The sequence below is a fragment of the Lissotriton helveticus genome, chromosome 3_1 (genome assembly GCF_964261635.1).
Source record: "Lissotriton helveticus chromosome 3_1, aLisHel1.1, whole genome shotgun sequence".
Classification (NCBI taxonomy): domain Eukaryota; kingdom Metazoa; phylum Chordata; class Amphibia; order Caudata; family Salamandridae; genus Lissotriton; species Lissotriton helveticus.
Window position 1 is genome coordinate 1,649,966,784 of NC_136061.1, and position 22,050 is coordinate 1,649,988,833.

Here is a 22,050-nt window from a genome sequence, read left to right on the forward strand (position 1 = left end):
TGTGCACTTTATTATCCAATAATTGTGCATCCAAATTATTTAGAAGTTAACATAAATTATTAATGTACCAATAGATTACTTATGTGATTACAAGGATGGAAACAAATGAAATTTCAAGGGATCCTATAAAGATTTGCCAGTACTCACACTGGAGAGGCAGTATACAGAATGTGCGTAGATTAGCCAAAGTGGAGCGTAATTGTAATAAAGAATTGGTTTACATTTTTTTTTTTTATTAAATATATTTTTGGGTCTTTTAAACATACAGATTGTACAAATAGCAGCATGTGCCAAGGCATGGGTATAACACACTGAATGGTCACTGTCCCAATCCCGCAGATCCGTAACCCACGTAGGACAGCAGTACTATACACACTTTTCGCAGGTGTCCCCCCTTATGCTTCTCCCGTATGTATCTTCTGTATCATGTCGTAATCATGAACAATCTTACAAATACCTGCCCCAACCCACCCCCCAAGCTTCTGTGCTGTGGATCAAGTACCCTGCCTCCCCTCCCACCCCCCTTCCCCAACATAAAACTCCCCCCAACCATGCCTGGTGTAGGATCCCATATGGCATACTTGATAGGCCGAATCGCTCCATTTCTTTTGCCCCTTCCGGTAGAACTATGCTACCCTGCATTTTTTACCCTGTCGCTATTGTCTGACTCCCGCCCAGAGTGTACGCTCCCCCCGTTGTGTCGCTATCTGCTCCTTCTGTACCCCCGATTACCAACTCTGCCACCATAGCCCGCCAAGCCTGTACGTCTTCTAGTCTCTCATCTTTCCTGTGCTGCTGCATTCGAATAACCTCTGCAGTCGCCCACTTCTGCACATCCTGCACCCACTGTAATATGCTGGGCGGACGGCGGCCCATCCATGATATTGCAATCCGCCTCTTTGCAAGCACTAGCCCTAAAAGGACTAGCTTTCGACTAAGGATCTCTCCTGCTATCTCCCAGCCTGTCGTCCACCTCAGAATCTCTAGAACTGACGCCCAGTATCCCTGCAACTCAGGACATGTCCAGGCCATGTGTATGGACTCAGCCTCCGCTTCTCCACACCATGGACACTGCCCCGACCATTCCGGATGAATCTTGCCAAACACCCTCGGGTCAAGTATGTTTGGTGTATATAGTTAAATTCAATTAATTTAAACCTCGTGTTTGCACTCACTTGTTTGACCCCTTCATGGATCTTGACCCAGTCCCTGTCGCTAACGGTATTCCCTGTCAGCGCCTCCCATTTCTCTTGAAACGGTAACCCCCCAGTTACTCGATCATCCCGAATCGCCCAATATAAATGTGAAACCAGCCTTCTGCCTTTAGACATTATTAACAGAGTCTGTAGCGTCCGGGAGACCGCAGGTTAATCCGGGAACGAGAACCAGAGGTCCCTTGCCACCTGAGCAATCTTTACATGTTGCAGGAATTGCCCTAATGTTAATAAAGAATATAACAAGAAAAGGTCAGCTGTGAGATAGAGAGGTTCAGAAGAAATGGAATTTGATTTGAGGGAGGAGACTATTTGTAAAAGGTCACAAATACATCCTAGTGTTAGAACGTAGAGAAGAACATGTGTGTATGATGCAAATGAAACATAGTGACAATGATAAACCAGTTATGATAGGGAACAGTATGCTTGCTTATAATTTTGTAATAGATAGGTTTTATATTTAGTTGGTGTTAATCCTATGTTTAAAAGTATTTATCACTTCTACACTGCGCAGAAGGAATAGGGGCAAACACAAATAAAAGGCACCTACTATTGTTATGCCTCACACTAGCAAACGAGACATTGCCACACAATGGAAGGCAGATACCCCACCCTGTGTAATCCTTTGGAAGAAAGGCTTGGACTTTATTATGGATTTGGAACTCCAAGCCTTTATTGATAGGGGATGCCCAAAGAAACACACCAGAATATGGAAGAGGTGGGCCACCTACAGAAATATTTCCCTGGAGACAAAATATACAGCAGATGGTCAATTAGAAAAAAAGATAATCACATATGAGCATGAATAGCGACATAACAGCTTCATTAAATCACTTATACTAGTGAGGCGAGAGACCAAGACAATAATGTATGATGATATGGCGCATAGTTAGATATCAATTGATACCTGTGTTATTTTATTACGTTTTCAACCTAGAATGTACGTGGGGTGATGGGAACTAATGATATAATCGACATATTCGACAGATGAAGTGTATAACTCATTTCGCTCAGATATTCTGCTCTGCTATTATAAAAGTCAATAAAATTTGTTTAAAAAAAAAAACATTTACCATACTTGTAAAAACACTTCTTATACCCTTCCAAGAGGCTGGACATGTTCCAATTATTTAGCTTCAGTTTATCATAAAATCTACCATGTACATAGTTTGCGTGATGTACTTCATGGGAGAGTGGAAAGAAACAGTATAGGCTAACAAGTATTAAATGTGTTTCCTATATTAATTAATGTTCCTTGTTCTAAATGTTGTAAAGATTAGACAAGTGTCTACTTTAGTGGAACGTTTGGCACATAACATAGCAGGTGCATTCTCTAAGTTTATGAAGAGATTCTTGCGATTAGATCCATGCTTATTAAAACAAAAATGGCTTTAAATATACTTTTAGCAAAGGAGGGCGGGTCTGCCACGTAATAAAACCTCTATTCCAAATAATTATCAAAGTATTAACAGTTATCTTAATAACCTGATATTGTGAATGTGTTTCACCCATCAGGGGTAGAGAAGTATTTATTTGTGAAGCTTGAAGTTTCATTAGCGTTAACATTTATAGCTGCAAGGAGTGCTTTTTTTTTTTTACATTTCAGGGGTTCTAGATTTGACTATAGGAACAAGAAGAATTTGAAAGTTGACAAATAACATAATTGCTTTTGATTAAACAAAAGCAAAGGTCTATGACAATCTGAAAGCATTACACAGAAAAGATCCTTCAAGAGTGATAATTTCCAATTTTATGGAGGGTGTGGAAAATGATTATGCTATTAGAATAATCAGGCTTAATAGAGGCTTGGTTGTCAGCATTGCTAGGCTAAACCAGGCCTCATTACTGAGAGGGCTAGTTTAAATGTTGTGCGTGCGTATTGTTTCCTGTTTTTTGGGGGGAAATCTCGAAATTCAGCTTCGAACACAGTCTCTCTCTGTATATGTAAAGTATCTTTTCTTTAGCTTCGTTTGCTATGGGGATGGATGTGATTGAAACCATTTGCTAGGTTATTGGGCTAAACATTCATTGCTCTGTCTGTTGTTATGCCTGTGTAGCACTGTCTATTGTCTTAAGTTTTCTTTCTCATGTTTTCTGTATTATCGAAATGTATGGTTTCCTCCGTGCTACTAACCATGTGAGTAACAACCAATTAAAATCACATGCATGTATCTGAATGAGGTGCTTTGGAAACTAACTGACTGATTGGGTCGCTATGCAAGTAAAAGTTTAGTCACACCTTTTTGCGTAGTATCAGTGTGCTTTCATTTTCCAAAACATAGTTTAAGATTGGCAAATGTTATGTAGAGGGACTTATTATCACTGTTGTTTACCTCTGTTTTGTTATTTAGAGAGGGCTAGTTGTATGCAGTCCTTTTTGTATTTAGACCTAATCACTATTAATTTGATTACTTGTCAGACGTTCTGTGGCAAATTAATTAATTGCTTAAAGCACTTGACACCATTTCATTAATAATTAATTGAGTTCTATTAATTCCTCAGACTTTATTTTCTGTAATGATAAGCTTGATATTTGAATAAATCAAATCTACAAAAACTGAGAACTGGAAAAGCCTAGACAAAAAACGTTTTCATTAATGTTCTTCACTGAGTGATCAAGAATAGAATTTTCCCTTTCCTGCAAATAGACGCTCCTTAATGTCAAGTGGGTTGGAGAGTCGACGAAGGAAATTGCGCACTTGCACCCATTACGACCTGTTAACCCGGAGGTAAAATTGTCTAAGCCTCTAAGGTAACTTCATAACGGCATACAAAGCAATAACAGTTTTTCCTTTTCTGGAATCTGAATGTTTTAACCCTACAGCCATGCATTTTTTAAATGATAATGTCACACAAATACAAACCTTAAAAGTATCATCATCTTTTGGATATATCACAAAGCACACATGAAGTTTCTTTTCAGAATGCTGTTTTGCAAAATGTATTGCTTCGCTGATCATGATGTTTGCAACTTGGTTTTTGGAAAAATTAAGAACGCCAGTTCCGATTGCAGGGAACGAAATGGATTTAATGCCCTCTTTAGCCGTATTTTCCAAGCATTTAGAAACAACTTGACGAAATCCCTAAAATAAAATAAAATGTAAAAAAGAAATTGATTGAAAATCATTTCCTTGATAGAGGCAAAAATCCACATTCAATTTGAGCAAATTAAGGAAATTTGCTTCACCTTTTCTGCACCATTTGAGTGAGCTTCAAGTACTATCAGATGATAAACCCATTCACATGGTAACTTGTACCCTCTGGTTTTCATCACTGTAGAAAGAGGTATCCTATTAATTTCATGCTGCATCTCAAATCCAGCTTTAGACAGAATAGCTCTTGAAATAAATCCATCGCTGAGGTCACGATTCTTGTCGACAGAATTAACGATGACTGCAGTCTAGAGCCAAAAGAAAGTTCATTAAATGTGTAATATTTACATGCATATTCAATCTTCATGCATACACACATTGTCACAGCAGCACTCTTAATGCCAGAGATGGTTTGCAGTACAATAGATCACCTAAAATAGTTTCCAATAATTTCTTTTCGCATTTACAGTCCTTACCATAAATCAGAGTCCTTCTCTCCCTCCAAACAAAAAGCATTGAACACTGTTAAATAGGCTATGAGCCTCAGTCCAAATTCTGGGGTAAAATGGGGGTGCTTTTCTTCACCCAGTAAGTATGCTACCTCAGGGAGGGATATTTACTATACCATTTATTCAAATTTTTGTAGTTCGGAATGACCAGCGACATGCGCTCTTCTGTTTTGCGTACCTATGTTTACCTAATGTTTCATATCTTTTCTGAACATTTTCAGAAAGAAAATATTACTAGGTGGTTCCTAGTGGAATGTGTCCAGTAATAGTGGGTTCTGGGTAATTACCGTGCGTGCTATTGGCCCTCTGTTTTATATACCAAGCGTGCTAATTACCTAACCATTTGAAATTCAGATTTGTGCACATACACACAAATTGGAACTTACCATAATACTTGGAATGTAACCCTCTTTGCCCCATGGATTGGTTTTAGACTACAAAAACACAAGCACCTTACGTAAAAAAGGAAAGAAACAAAAGAACTTCCTAAATCCCGTGCGAAAACATGCTTATTACCTCAATTGACTAATCAAATAATTACCACTAAATTATTCGGATGACTTGTTTGTTAGGAAGAAGAACCGGGCTTTTAACCTATCTAAAGTTAAATGGAAAAAAGAGGGGATTATTACCCAAGTACATCACAACTCAATGTCCGCCCTCACAACTGTTATCTAAGAGTGCTCCATGACCAGAACACCACCAGGTGCGCATGAAAGAAGACTCGGTCCAAGAAGGTAAGTCGGTGGAACTTCATACAGATACTGCACAGTGAGTCAAACCTGTATTGCAAGTGAATGTCAACAACTTATGCGAAAAATCATGCTTATAAGTCGGGGTTCAATTATCCCCATACATGGGGGTGTGGCCAGGCGCCAGAGGGGTATGGACGCGTCTTTGTAGGGCTCCCGGCGCTGCAGCGACGGAATCTCGTTTTGCCGAACCTCGAGTGAAGCGGACTGCGAGGAAAGAGCGGCGAACTGATGAAGACCTGTAGGGGATTGTTCCTGGAGTTCATGGAGGCACAGAACATCCTTTTTTTTTTAGGTAAAGGGTTCCCGAATGCATTCGCGGCAGCGCGGCCTCCATTTTGAATTTTGGGCTCGAGCGGTGAGAGAATTGGTGCCTTAATTATTTAAAATAACGATGCCCGGTCATGTCCAATACTCCATTTGTTGCACCTTGGTTCATTGCCCGTATAAATAGTGAACTTGTGGTATAGTTAACATTACTGTACCATCGCTCCACAGATGTTGAAGAATTTCTGTTATGGCCGCCATTTTGTGTGTTTTTCCTCACAAATTTGAAGTGAAGCATTTTCCAGTGCTAGGATGACCGACATTTGTTCTTTCTCAATTTCACTCTTCTATTCAATTGAGTGACGGATTATTTTTGACTTATCCACTTCATGGCTATATATGTTGATTCCTAAGGTGCATTTTTTTTTACAGAAGCTGAGAGCTATTCTTTGAAGAAGCACAGCTTAGGTGACACAACATTTGCAGTGAGCTCGCCCTCTGAGAGAGTACACGCTGATTAACCATTGCAGACTCTATTAATGTACTGGGCTGCGATTCCCTTATTTTAAGCATTGCATATTTCAAGTTGACACTGACACCTTTTTTGTCATTCCTCCTCAGCTAATTCTTTTTGACTCTATGCCCAGACTTTCCTCCAGCACCTGTTTCTTCAACTCATGGTCAGAATGAAAGGCTCTTTTCACAACGTGTTGAAACCACAGCGCTCTACTATTAAAAAATCTATGCTTTTCTCACCGTTTTCTAAACTGGAGGACTTACAACTCCTTGGGAAGGAGATTGACGAGGGTACGATAATGGATTCCTCGCCAACCACTTCAAGAACAAACTCTTCAGGAAAAACAAATGTGAAAAGGTTACAAAAAGATCCTCCTTCGCCCCCTAAGCCAGCCTCTTGGCAGAAGGGGTCGAAGGTCCGGACTCAATTACATTCTTCAGATTTTTTCGCCCTAAAATTCTGCACTTACCAGGCGACACAGTGCTCAACATTCAGTGCACCCAGCTCACGTCCATACTCAGCACGCACTCTCACCCAGCTCACACCCATCCTGACCACGCACACTCACCCAGCTCACACCCATCCTCAGCACGCACACTCGCCCAGCTCACATACATGTGCCATGCCTAAGAGAATAACTCTGCAGACATAAGTGCAATCCGAGGCACACCCCAGGTGCAGTGCCAGCTCACAGTGCCAACAGACCATGCCAAGTACAGAAGCTTCTAGAACTAAAGTCAACACAGCAGGGAAGCATTGTGCGACCCACAAGGGGAGCTGTGTCACACTCACACGAGGTGACTCCTGTTACAACCCTGTGTATTGTGTCCTGGGCCTCTCGGTGCCCGCTAATGCCTGCTTCCCCCCCCCCCGTCCCCCCCCCACTCCCCTCCGGGGAACGGGCACACACATCAGTTTTTCTGTGGAGCGGATTCTCCTCTCGCCCTTCCAAAGTCGATATAATTAGGGTCATTGTGTATTTGAATATGTACATGCAATTCTGTAAATATACGTGTTTTCCTTGTAGCGCCTATACCCACACTCCTCGCAGCCTTCTCCAAGCACACGCCCTCTCTGCGCCATGCAACACCTTGAACATACTACAATCTGCCAGACCCTTTGCAGGGACGACGCTGTGCACCAAGGCAGCACGGATAGCGCCTAGAAGGGGCAAGGCGCAGCGCAGCCAGGACACGACACCCAAAGACCCACGAACACAGAACACACAAGAGGTGCCTGTTGTAGATTTGATGTATAACTCCACAGACTGGATGTTGCAGGAACAGCTTTATTGCAGCACAGAACAGGTAAGCCCAATCCTCCCCTGGCCAGAGCTCCAACTGCCAACAGGGCAACGGAGAATTCCAGAACAAAGAACATTACAGAGATCTAGAGTGTTAGCTCAGTAGATGAGCTAAGCACTGTACAACATATCTTCCCCCCTTAACAAGGAAAGAAGCAACATCATACAAAAGATCAAACACAATCAATGTACATAATCATTCAAGTAAGTAGGTGGACGACGAGAACGAGTACACCTCAAACTAGCTTCTGATGAGGAAGAAGAAGAAGTAGTGGGAATAGTTGTAGTAGAGGCAGTTTCAACTGAATAATTATCTTGTGCACTCAAGGAAGTGGAAGCATCACCACTACCCACCTCCCCCCGTACAATTGGTTGAGAAGCGAAAGAGGCGCTACCATCAGAAGTTAACAAGTACCCATTGCATCCCTCAGTACTACCAGGTATTACGCCATCAAAACAGTCATTCTTTCTTTGGTATAGTGCAACTCTCCTATAATTCCAACTTTCCCCATTGGCCAAGACAACAAAATGTGGAAAAACCCTTTTGACTCTAAAGGGACCTCTAAACTTGCTAAGACCCTTGGCACATCTCCCTGGCTTTACCTTGACCAGATCGCCTACAGATATAGGTAAAGAAGCACTGCCCTGGGATAAGGACACCTCACTTGCAGAGCCCCTTAACCATGCAGGAGTCAATCTTGACACTGGCGTACGACCTCGCATTAGCTCAAAAGGGGATTTTTCTCCATACTTATGGGGCGTTGACCGGTAGGCCCAAACAAGTTCTTGTACCCGTTCATGGGAAAAACAACCACCTTCAACAAACATTTGAATCACCCCTTTTACAAGACGGTTTACTCTCTCGCAAAGGCCATTTCCTTGCGGATTGTACAAACTCGTCCTCTGATGTTTGATGCCACATTCACGTACAAACTGAGTCATTTTTGAAGAAGTCAGTTGTGTGCCATTATCCGTAATAAGAACAGAAGGGTATCCTTCATTCAAAAACACTCCTTTAAGGAAGCTAATGGTAGTATCAGTGTTTATCTCTCTCACAAACTGTACACAAAGCCACTTCGAATAACAGTCTATTACAACAATAGCGTAACGTTGATTTAATGGCAATTCACTCATGGGACCTATAAAGTCCAAACACACACTGTGCCATGGTATATTTTCAAAACTAATTTTCTGTGTAGACTGAGACCCCAACACTTTCAGACGTTTCTCCCCTTCCTTGCAGAAATTACACCTTAAAACACAATCTACTGCATCACAATCGACAGAGGGCCACCAAAAATGTTCCTTAACTCGACGTTGCGTGAGACTTTGGCCCAAATGTCCCTCATGGGCTAAGTTTAGGATCCTACACCTTAAAGAACTAGGTGGAATATAACGGTCACCTCTCATCAAAACATGCTCCCCTTCTAAGGAGAGTTCGTCTAAGACTTTTAAAAACGGTCTGACTTGAGGTTCTACAGTACTCTCTCTTCTTGCTCCTTTTGACACAAGATTTATGACAGCTTTTAAAACCTGATCATCTTCCATACCTTTTGACCATTCACTACAAGAAAAAGAACCACCACCTACACTCATAACATCATCCATTACAGCAACTGCTACATCATCCAATACATCTTCAACTGAATCTTCACCACTAGAAGATCGCACAGGAAGTCGTGACAGGCAATCCGCTTGGATGTTTTTCCATCCATGAACAAACTCAATTTCACATTGGTAATCTTGTAGGCGAGAGGCTAACCTTGCTAAACGTGGAGACCCCTTTCCAGCACCTCCCGGAGCCAACACGTTTAAGAGAGGTTTATGATCCGTGCGAAGGATAAATTTGTAACCCCACAGATAGGTCCTAAAATAACTCGTGCCCCAAGCAGCAGCAAGAGCCTCACGTTCTATAACCGAGTAATTCGACTCTGAGACAGATAATGGCCTAGAGGCAAACGCTATGGTCTTTTCCACTCCACCATGTTTTTGTAAAAGAACTGCACCAAGACCTACAATACTAGCATCTACCATCAAAATAGAGGACCGAGCAGTGTCAAACGGTGTAAGGACATTGGCAGACTTTAGCTCTTTTTTTATCATATCGAAGCAAGACTCGTGCTCAACAGTCCAATTGAACTTAACACCCTTCTTCAACAAACTCCTCAAAGGAGCAGTCTTTGAGGAAAAATCCTTCACAAATTTCGAGTAAAACTCGATCAGACCCATGAATGATCGAAGTTGATCTTTATCAACTGGAGAAGGAGCTTGTTCAATGGCCTCTAACAAATTCTTTTTTGGTTTAATCCCCTCTTCGGATAGGCAAAAACCCAAGTACTCTATTTCTTTCAAAAGGAATGCACACTTCTCTTTTCTCAATGTCAGACCAGCAACATCCACTCTTTGTAACACATTCCACAAAATCTCATTGTGTTCTTCTAGTGAATTTCCATATATCAAGATATCATCCTGAAAGTAAAGGACTTTATTTAACCCTTTAAACACTTCAGAAACAAGTCTCTGGAATACACTAGCGGCAGAGACAAGTCCGAAGGGCAATCTCGTGAATTGGAATGTCCCCTCACTAGTGATGAATGCGGTAAGATGTTTGGAGCTGTCATCTAAGCAAATTTGATGATAAGCATGCTTTAGATCCAGTTTACTAAAGAACTTGGCCCCTTTAAGTGTCGAAACTAGCTCATTAATGTTTGGTAGGGGAAATACATCCGCAACCACACATCTATTGAGTGAGCGTAAGTCCACACAGAACCTAATTTTATTGTCCGGTTTCTGGGAAATCACTACAGGGGAAACCCAGGGAGATGCTTCAATTGGTTCGATAATACCACCTTGAAGCATTTCTTCTAAAGTGGACTTAACTTCTTTACGTAGGGCAAAAGGGACTTTCCTCACTTTATGTTGGACAGGACAACTACCCTCCTTGAGTATTATGCGATGAGAATATCCTATAAGTTCCCCCAATTGGTCTCTGAACACATTTTTAAATTCGTCTAGTATCTCACCAATAGAAGACTTATCAACTATAGACACAGGATCATCAGACCTGGGATCTACTACAATGTGTAGGTCAAATTGGTGGTGACGACCTAATATGGCCGGTCCTACAGTCGATATGTAAACCTTTCCAGGCACCGATCTATTCTTGAATTCAATTTTTGACTCGAAATATCCCAATAGATCAATTTTCTCGCCTTGATATCCAGACGGAAAAATATCACACTCTTTCAATGCTCTCTCGCCCCACACACTCTTCATTAAGGATAGTGGGATGATGGTCCACTTTGAACCTGTGTCCACCATGAGGTTCACTACCCTCTCATCAATTTTGAACTCAGCTTTAAAAGGATTCTCTCTTCGATCTTTGCATGAACATACAGTGTCAGACAAAATTAATATCTTGTTCTTTTCACGTCTCACATCAGTACAGTCATTAATTACAGTCACCCGTGAACCGTTTGAACTGTTTTTGTTTTTACACATCTTTGCAAAGTGTCCCGTTTTCCCACAACGTAGACACTCTTTATTATTTGCAAAGCAAAACTTAGCATCTGAAGAATGTGAAAAACTCCCACACCTCGAACACACTTTCTGACTATTCCTACTACCTGAGGTTTGTTGAATATTCTTCTTCTGAAGAATATAGCCCTTTTTTCTTACTATAGCAATCGCCATAGCTTCATCATCACTATTGTCACTAGTCATACTCTTATTGGAAACTTCTGCCACTTTAGTTTCCAAGCCACTCTTCTGCAACTCTCTCATACATTTCTCACTCTCTTCTACTACTTTAGCCAATTCTATCGCAACTTTCAATGTTGGATTTTTTGCCGCCCATAATCGTTCTTGGACTTTTCTGTTATTGGCTTGAACAATCAGTTGGTCTCTTATAAGTTCATCCGCCATTTGGCCGAAGTTGCATTTCACTGATAGTTCGCGTAGACGCGCAACAAACTCATCAATGCTCTCTTCCGCTAACTGTTTGTTCTTGTAGAATTTGTATCTCTGTAAGACAAGGTTTTCTTCCTTACCGAATCTGGTTTCAAGTCTTTCTACCGCCTCCTTAAATTCATCTAAATCTGCTTGTGACCCAGAAGGTAATACTTGTGGTAAGTATTTAAACAGACGTTGTCCTTCTTTACCTAATGTCGTCATCAAGAGAGCTTTCTTGCGCTTAGGTGAGAAATCCTCCCCGTCTAAAGCTTGGATATAGTTGTTAAACATTATTATCCAGTCTTCCCACATTATGGGTGGATTCCCTGGTTCGCACAAGAATTGTGGTGGTAGTGCTACATTAATTGCTTGAGCCATTGAATTGAAACGTAAGGTACTATTGTGTAGTAGCAAGAAACAGTTGTTATACAAGCACGTTATAATTTTTCTTTTCACAGAGAACAGAAACAGTCTGTATATATTTATCTTTTCACTCAATTTAAACGCTTACTCCACTTTATTATTCTGAAGATCCGCCAAATAATGACGTTCCAGGTAGTCCGCAGTGATAATCCGCTGCACCACGGTGTTTCCGACAGTCTGATGTGAAGATCTCCGCGAAGCGCGTTGCTTAGCAACCACTGACAACAGGCAGAAAAATTATTCAAAATGGCCGATTTACGTCAGTTACGTCTGACGTCTGTTGTCACACGCGCATGAACGTGTGCGTCTCTGGCATGCGCATGAGGACAATGCGTACAGTGTCAGAGAAACGCAGTTGTGCGTTTCAGTGTGCGCTTTAGCATACGCTCCAGTAGTGCGCGTAAGAGATGCGCAACTCACCCAGTCACGTCGTGCGCTTCAGCGTGCGCTCCAGCAGTGCGTGTGCGCGACTCACCACATCTCGTCACGAAAGACGTTGGAGGGTGTGACGTCACCTTCGTCGGCACATAGAGGAAACCTCGTATTCTCCCAAAATTCACGATCGGTTCCACTGCAATTAACGCCAATACGCTGAAGGCTCCTCTCGGTCTGCTTACCACGCGGGTTCGTGAGGAATCGGTGCTGCCGTTCTGTAATTCCTTAATTAGCTGCAATCTTCAACAGGAAGCTATGGCCAGATGTCTTTTAAGTCCAAGTCGCCAAATGTTGTAGATTTGATGCATAACTCCACAGACTGGATGTTGCAGGAACAGCTTTATTGCAGCACAGAACAGGTAAGCCCAATCCTCCCCTGGCCAGAGCTCCAACTGCCAACAGGGCAACGGAGAATTCCAGAACAAAGAACATTACAGAGATCTAGAGTGTTAGCTCAGTAGATGAGCTAAGCACTGTACAACAGTGCCCCGTGTACAACACCCACATCCCATGCTCCAGGTGCCCCAGGGGTGAACATCTGGGGTTCAAGGAGGTTCACTGCACCCAGCATTGTGATGGGGAGGGCCCGTGCCATGCGTGACACCCTCAGCCGTGCGTGACGCATATAGCCGGCGGCAGCGCAAATGACATTTTAAATCGGATACTTATAATGTTCATGAAAACTACAACTCCCAAAAGGCAGTTCGCTGACCTCCGGACCCCCACACACCCCTCCTAATGCAGACACATGGATGATATAGTCAACGGTACTTGTGTGCTCAGCCTCAGAGTGAGATGTTACAAAGCAGGTCTGAACGAGGAGGAGAAAAGGGAGGGGGGGTCACCCGACTGCTGAGATTTCTTAAAGTGAAACTTCACCCCACCACCCCTCCTATGGGGGCTTCTGGACTCAAGGAAAGTCCAATCAGCAGCCTGCGATGGGGGCAGTGGGAGCGTCGCTGTTCGGGTGCTCAAAAGTAAAATACTGGGGTACAGATGCAAGTGGCCCCCGACACAACCCGACACAAGGCCCCGCCCACAGCCAGTCCTGGGTTTAAGCAGGTAAAACAGTTTTAGGACTCGGCTTTATGAACAAAAGTGATACTACAACGCCCAGAAGGCACGCTGCTGCTGGTACAAGGGCAGATCTCCTGGAGGTGTGGGGGGCACTTGGCACTCATTAGGGGCACACCTTATGCAATGTAACTGGTCCTTTTGTAAAGCGCTCCGACACTAAAGTTCGCGCTATATAAAATCGCACCACGCACCGTCCATCCTCAGCACGCACACGTCCATCCGCAGCACGCTCACCCAGCTCACACCCATCCTGACCACGCACACTCACCCAGCTCACACCCATCCTCAGCACGCACACTCACCCAGCTCACACACATGTGCAGTGCCTAAGAGAATCACTCTGCAGACATAAGTGCAATCCGAGGCACGCCCCAGGTGCAGTGCCAGCTCACAGTGCCAACAGGCCATGCCAAGTACAGAAGCTTCTAGAACTAAAGTCAACACAGCAGGGAAGCGTCGTGCGACCCACAAGGGGAGCTGTGTCACACTCAAACGAGGTGACTCCTGTTACAACCCTGTGAATTGTGTCCTGGGCCTCTTGGTCCCCGCTAATGCCTGCTTCCCCCCCCCCCCCCCCCTCTCCGGGGAACGGGCACACACATCAGCTTTTCTGTGGGGTGGATTCTCCTCTCGCCCTTCCAAAGTCGATATAATTAGGGCCATTGTGTATTTATGTACATGCAATTCTGTAAATATACGTGTTTTCCTTGTAGCGCCTATACCCACACTCCTAGCAGCCGTCTCCAAGCACACACCCTCTCTGCGCCGTGCAACACCTTGAACATACTACAATATGCCAGACGACGCTGTGCACCAAGGCAGCACAGATAGCGCCTAGAAGGGGCGAGGCGCATGCGCAGCCAGGACACAACACCTAAAGACCCGGGAACACAGAACAGACAAGAGGCGCCCCATGTACAACACCCACATCCCACGCTCCAGGTGCCCCAGGGGTGAACATCTGGGGTTCAAGGAGGTTCACTGCACCCAGCATTGTGGCGGGGAGGGCCCGTGCCATGCGTGACACCCTCAGCCGTGCGTGACGCATATAGCCGGCGGCAGCGCGAATTATGACATTTTAAATCGGATACTTACAATGTTAATGAAAACTACAATTCCCAGAAGGCAGTTCGCTGACCTCTGGACACCCACACGCCTCTCCTAACACCGACACATGGATTATATAGTCGACTGTACTTGTGTGCTCAGCCTCAGAGTGAGATGTTACAAAGCAGGTCTGAACGGGGAGGAGAAAAAGGGGGGGGGGGTTCCCCGACTGCTGAGATTTCTTAAAGTGAGACTTCACCCCACCACCCCTCCTGTGGGGGCTTCTGGGCTCAAGGAAAGTCCAATTAGCAGCCTGCGATGGGGGCAGTGGGAGTGTCGCTGTTCGGGTGCTCAAAAGTAAAATACTGGGGTACAGATGTAAGTGGCCCCCGACACAACCTGACACAAGGCCCCGCCCGCAGCCAGTCCTGAGTTTAAGCAGGTAAAACTGTTTTAGGTCTCGGCTATATGAACACAAGTGAAGGGTAGATACTGTTTGGCAGCCCTCCTGGGGCTAGAGGTGGGCACGTCCGAAGAAGCGAGCCAGAAACAGGCCGGGCCCCGCCCAAGCCCCGTCCTTTTCAGACTGGGGTGCGTGTTTTTTAGGTTTGAGTGACTGAAGATGTCACAGAGAGAAAGAATCTAAAAACAAGCATTTACAATGCAACGGTTTCGCCTTTGGAAATGTTAAAGCTATTTGCAATGTAAATGACAATGCCATTTATTTATCTGTTTTCAAAACCAACACATAAATACAAATGTTGCCATTTACAATGCCAATAGCTCAAACTTTTCCAAAGGCGAAACCGTTGCATTGTAAATGCTTGTTTAAATAGGTGTTGGCTTTGAAAATATATAAATTAATAGCATTGTTATTCACAAAGCCAATAGCTTACACTTTCCTAATGCGAGTCCTATTGGCTATGGCAATGCTTGTTGGTAGCAAGCAAGGACAGTGCTGTTGTGGTGCTGAGTGATGATGTGGTTGGGCTGAGTGATGTGGTGGTGTATTAGAGTGATGTGGTGGTGTATTAAGAGTGATGTGGTGGTGTATTAAGAGTGATGTGGTGGTGTATTAAGAGTGATGTGGTGGTGTTCCTGAGTGGTGTGGTGGTGTCCCAGAGTGATGTGGTGGTGTCCCAGAGTGATGTGGTGGTGTCCCAGAGTGATGTGGTGGTGTCCCAGAGTGATGTGGTGGTGCCCCTGAGTGATGTGGTGGTGCCCCTGAGTGATGTGGTGGTGCCCCTGAGTGATGTGGTGGTGCCCCTGAGTGACGTGGTGGTGTCCCTGAGTGATGTGGTGTGTGAGGGTGTGTGTGGAGGCAGATGAAATTGTAGCAAACTGTGCCTGGCATTGCAAACTTTCAAGCTCAAATCAGATGTTTCGAATGACGAGGCAACAGAAGGCGCAGAAAAACAGCGGTATTTCATAGACATATTGAAGAGTGCCTGTCTGGTGGCTTAGTGGATTAATGCGTCCACTGTTGTGGTCTGTGTTTGACCTAATGGTCACAGGTTCAAATCTTTCAACTTGTTTTTAGCCACATAATTGATATGAGGGATTTCTGGCTGAAAACACAGTTTTGGGGCATGCCTCCTGAGCACACCCCTTCTCCTCTTCTTCTCGTGTCAGTAAGTGGTTCCTCATCAGAAATGGGAAGTCACCAGACTGTCTTTGGGCAGGATCTGCAGGGCATAAAATGCTTAATTCACAGGGACATCGACTGCGGTGCCTAAACGTGCCTCTGCAACATAAAGTTCAGAAGATACGAAGAAGGGACATTCCACTCTCTTCTGAGACCGTCGTAGAAGTAGATGACTCTAAGCTCCCGAGAGACCAACACCACAAACATCCAAACTCGCAACAACGACAGCCGGATTCTCTGCTGATTTTTTTCTACCCTATCATACCAGCTTTTTGTAGCAAGAGCTACAACGAGACAAACAGAAGTGCTGCATAAACGGAAAAGGTCAGTGCACAATTCGCAGCCAGTTTAGCTCGCTGAGGAACACAGGCACACATGTGTACAGTATCAGGCAATGCTGGCCTGTGAGAGTGCCAAGGTGTCGGAGACCCTGGTATACATTATGAAAGCCTGCTTCGGAGCAGTGGACAGCCAGTGCCACCTGGAGATCACAGAACTGCTGCAGCCCCCGCGCAAATTGATTTCATGCTGCATCCATCATTTTTGCTGAAAGGTTTCCTTTCCCTTTAATTTTGTCACAGATATTACAAGAATAATGTAATGTATACATTTATTTCCCTTTCCCTCGTGTAATTGAAACAGGTTTCCCCTATTGCTTTTAAGGTAGCACCTGTAAATTAAGTTTACACAAAGCGAGACGGTAATGAGAAAATTGAAAAATCAATGCACAAGACTCGAAAACCACCTTACGGTGTGCAGCACGCAGAGAAATTAGTTTCCGCTTTGTGTTTTTTTGTTGTCGTTTTATTTTGTTTTTAGAAATTAACAACAAAAATGCTTCAGGAAACATGCAAAAAATGTTCTACTTGCATTACAAATAGTAGAACTAACTATTTTACATACATGTTATGTCGTGGGGATGTGTCACAGCTTGCGCACACTGACGCATTTGTGTCAAGGATTCAGTCATAGGGCAGAGTTCGAGATCTGGTTGTTTGAGTAGGATCACATGTAGTTTGGAGAGTGGGTAATATGCATGTGCGTAAATATTTCAGTGCACGCGTGTTAAAATGAGCATTAGACCAGTGAAATATCGGGCGCTTCTCTGAAAACAATGGGTGGCAGAGGGCCAAAGCGCCATCTGCATCGACATACTGTGCTCGTGTTTCTGTTTCTCCTCTTTAGTTTAGTTCCTTCTAGCCTCAGTGGATTGAATGTTCCAATAACATTACAGTCCTTCTGCCTCAGGAAGGAAGAACAATACCAACAGGAAAATACCCTGGCACAATCTCCTCCACATAAGGGGTAGTACGGTGAAGGAAATACCAATAATGGAGGATGGTCTTTCAGTCTGAGCACTTCCTTCAGATAGCAGAGCTTTTTCTGTTGCCACTCAACTCAGATCCTGAGTGTATGGGGAGTCGGTATTGTTGAGAACATACAAGCTAGAAGGCCCTGGAAAGGTTGTATGAAGGCATCACGCATGCCATTACAATGCATGCCATAACAACACGGCATGAGTTTCTACCATGCATGCCTTTACCATGCAAACCTTTACAAAGAATATGCCTTTACCACGAAAATGTATTTATTTCACAGGTAACTATAAAGTCTTTTCATATATATATGTTAAAAAAAAACACACCAGGCACTCACTAAGTTTTCGTTTCAACCAGCATATATTGCACCATTCAGATGCACTTTGGGTAATGCCTTCCGCAGTGTTTGCAACATAAACGAAGCGGGCTGAACTTAAATGCTTTCACTTGTCCTCATTCCGGGAACTACGTCAGTCATCAAAGTAGGACTGCGCCATTCAAAAATGCAATTCGGTCTTTTAGCCCGCCATGTCAGAGCGATGGTATATGTATCACAAGTTCCACATCCTATATTTTACTAATCACAGTCTCAGCCTTGGACCGGCAATTTAGATCACTTTTGCCACAGGCAGAGAACAATGTGGAAAAAAACTAAGCGGCTGCAAGCTCAGATATGGCACGGTGCAATCAGTCCTCCAAAGTCAATCACACCCCAGTTGGGCTTCTCTTGTTTGCCCCCAAAATCCAAGCAATTCAAGTTGGCAAAATTGCTCTTCATTAAACCAAATATCCTGACAAAATCACCCCTTGTTGTAACCATATTGTAACAATACGGGCACCAACCAGTCAGAATTGCCCAATGATTGACTTTGGAGGACTGCTTGCATTAGATTGGTCCAGGATCTCATTTGACAAACCCACATCACCCCCAACCTTAGCAAACTCCACTGACTCCGGGTACAGCAAAGATACCACTTCAAGCTACTGAGCCACGCATACAAAGCCCTGCACAACTGCGGCCCAGCCTACTTGAACCACCGCTTTAACCAGACACCACCACTCCGCATCCCTTTTTCTAACCCTCACCCTCGCATCTGACATAGCAGAAGCAGCGGTCACTCCTCCTACCTACCACCAAACACATGGAATGAGCCATCCTATCATCTCTGGACCTCCTCATCACTTCTAGAGTTCAGACAATCCCTGAAGATCGGTCTATTTAACTAATTAACTGGATCCTGCCAGCACCTGGATGGATTCCCTCACGGGTGACAAGAAGCGCTATACAAATCTACTGGTTGACTCATTCACCATAGGGCGTCTTTAAAGCAATTAGGAAGAAGTCCACACTTCTCACTGCAGGTAGCAAACAACTATTCACTGTAAGCTCATGTGTGCATCATAATTGCTACACAGTAACAAGGCAGCCGTAGGACGGTGTACTCCTTTTAACAGCTCTTTTTATTATTCCTTAGAGGAATCCATTTATTTGAAGTAACAATTATTCCTGGTCAGCCAGTGCTTTCAATGGGCAGGTACAGTAAGGTGTTTAGTACCAGCACTTCTTTCATTTGAAAGAAAAAGTACATGCACTTCTCAGCAGGGGTCTAATAATGTTAATGGGAGGGTAACACTTCTCAGCAGGGGTCTAATAATGTTAATGGGAGGGTAACACTTCTCAGCAGGGGTCTATTATTTTTAATGGGAGAGTGACAATTCTCAGTAGCGGGCCAACATTTTTTAACGGGAGAGTACTGGCACTTCTCAGCGTGGGTCCAATATTTTTTTACGGGAGATTACTGGTGTTTCTCAGCAGGGATTCAATATTTTTGATTGGAGTATACATGCATTCTCAGCAAGAGACCAATAATTTCAGTGGAGATATCAGCACTTTTCAGCAGGTACAAAACCTTTGATGGCAGAGTACCGGCACTCCTCAGCAGGGATGTAATATTTTAGTGGCACTTCTCAGTAGCACGCAGGCGCTCTGCGATGATGAGAACCAGCACTTCTATATTTCCATGTCAGGCACGGTTGTCAGCTGTGCTCTTCAGACTAGCATCTCAATGGGTGATACAATTATTTTAATGTCCCTCTTCCCATAAGCCCCAAGGTCTCTCCCGTCCGCCCCTTGCAGCATGGAGAACGCAAGGGGTGGCATTCTGCAGCGGCCCACTTTTCTAAAGACTCCAGGGTGAGAAGAACAAGAAGATATTCCAATCAGAGGGGGCAATTCTCTTTTTGGGAGGTTTAATAAGGATAAATATTACTCATATTTAAGGAGAGGGTATTAATTTGGGCAGGAGCGGACTCAGGAGTCCATTTTTTAGACCAAAACTCATTTCTCACCATCAGACTTTGTTCTAGACCAAGAAAGAGAAAGTCAGAAAAAGTAGAAGGGGAGGAAAAGAATGACCAGGAGGAAAGAAGGAAGTAAAGAGCCTGCGAGAGTTAGATAAAGAAACAGGAGGTGTTGGAAGCAAGAAGCAAGAGGCATGAGGAGAGATCAAGACCAGGTAAGCTTAAAATTCACAAACCAGGACATTCAACAGCACCTAAGCACAATATAGCGCCTGCAGTTATTTCTATTTTTTTTATTTTTAGCAAAGCAAGCACTGAATTTTACAAAGCCTAGTAGTCTTGATGGAAATAACATGCATTGTGGGATGTGCGCGGTGCAAAAAGACCAATAAAAGGCAATGAACCCTGCCAAAGAAAACATATTGTGGAAAAAATATCCCTGTGCACTTCTGATAACTCCAGAGAAATGGTTGGCTGGGGTGGGAGGTCAAGGTGAAGAAACCATTAATGGACTCAGGGTGGGGCAGCAGCAAAGTAAAAACCGGCAACTAAACCTTCACTTCAGTGAAATGGAAACGGAGGTCGACTGAGGGAGGGCATCCTGGCGCACTTAGGCCTGCCCTCTCTTTTAGTGCTTGAAGGCCCATTCTGACACACCCAGGGAGCCCCCGAGCCCTGAACATTCCATTGGAGGCCCCGCAGCTGACGCTCTTTCTGCACTGCAGAATCAGCCGCCGCTGCACGGCTCTCCCTTTCACCCACAGCAAGCTGCGTCCTCCCCCGCTGCCTGGTCTCTGCTGAAACCTCCCAGTGATAGAAAAACAGTTTAAAAAAATGCAAATGCATGTAACTGAGTAATCAACAGATCTAAAGGCTGCCTGAATCTGAATTTACGGTGACAATCATTTTTCTTTAATCTTTTTCAAAGGTACAGTGAGCTGGTAACAGATGAGTAACAGATGATCAGGGCGGGCTCGCGACTTCCCTGGAAGCGGCTGCAGGTCTCACCTGTATATGGGCTCGACAAATTTCCCAGGGGCGAAGGGGGCGCCGCCCCGTGCGGGCAACTATCAAAAGGGGTCAGGGGCTGGTCTGGGCTGTCTCCCACGGTGGGGGGAGTGGAGGTGACACATGCCTTTCAAGTGTCAGTGCTGGGATGAGCTGCGCCACTGAAAGGCACGATAGCAGCATCTTACCTGTGCGTGTCTCGGCCGCTGCTGCTTAGGGAACCCGAAGGTGGAGCAGTGTCACCAGGGCGCATAGCGTTCCCCTCCAAGCCATGTGCTGCGGGAGAGGCTTGCCCACCTTGCCTGTGTGCCCTGGGCGCTTCACCGCCACCAGTCACATGGCGGCCTGGGTCTCGCTGCTGTCGGGAGAGAAGTGCAGATCTGAACAAATTGCTCTCAGCAGGCAGCCGCCGCTCTTTCGCTTTCGGGGTCTTGTTGAGTGTCACTTAAGGATATTTGACTTTGAATGGGTGGGAAGAGGCATATTATTTTCGCGGTCGTTATGGCTAGGTAGAAAACTATTAATACTTTTTTTTATTTTTAATCTTACAGCTTCTTGTTCTTAAAACGGAAAACGTACCCCAAGTTTTCAAAAACTGCGTGCATAGTGACTGCGGCCGTGTTTGCCTTTCTCCGCTGGCTTTCTTGCTGGCTTTCTCCGACGTGGAGATTGACGAGCCTTAAATGGGCGAACTTTTGTGCTGTCGGCCTTCCACCCTTGGTCCGCCCTCACACGCAGCAGGAATGAAATAATCAACAAGCGCCCCACACCCAGGCACTTAAGGAGGCAGTGTGAGGTGCTGGCTTTCTCCGACGTGGAGCATGGCAGGAATGAAATAATCAAGCGCCCCACACCAGAGCACTTAAGGAGGCAGTGTGAGGAGCTGGCTTTCTTATGAAAGGAAAACCGACTTCACATGTCTAATAGTCGGTAGTGATATAGCGCGTTTGCATATGAGTGGCATCAATTGACAATGCATAACAACAGTAATGCACGGTTTATATCAGAATCAGTTGCTGAAATATCGTACAGGAGAAAAAAGGAAGGGGTTGCAGTAGAGCAAGGCAACAACATTTATAACAAGTCAGGTCCCGGGCCGGCCAGCCAATCACAGCGCGGCCCGGGAATGACGTCACGGGGGTGTCCCGGGCCGGCAGCCAATCGCAGCGCGGCCCGGGACAAAGGGGCGG

The 22,050-nt window shown here is 44.5% G+C and overlaps 1 protein-coding gene across 3 annotated transcripts in view; it reads right to left on the reverse strand.

Moving 5' to 3' along the window:
* The window catches only part of PARP9 (poly(ADP-ribose) polymerase family member 9), a 797,801-nt gene that overhangs the window by 471,558 nt on the left and 304,193 nt on the right, over positions 1-22,050 (reverse strand). For all 3 annotated transcript variants that reach the window (XM_078682417.1, XM_078682418.1, XM_078682419.1), the window contains 2 exons: positions 4,402-4,614; positions 4,079-4,297 (listed from right to left, as the gene is read on the reverse strand). In XM_078682417.1, the coding sequence (XP_078538543.1) occupies positions 4,079-4,297; positions 4,402-4,614 (432 nt within the window). The remainder of the gene's footprint in view (positions 1-4,078; positions 4,298-4,401; positions 4,615-22,050) is intronic.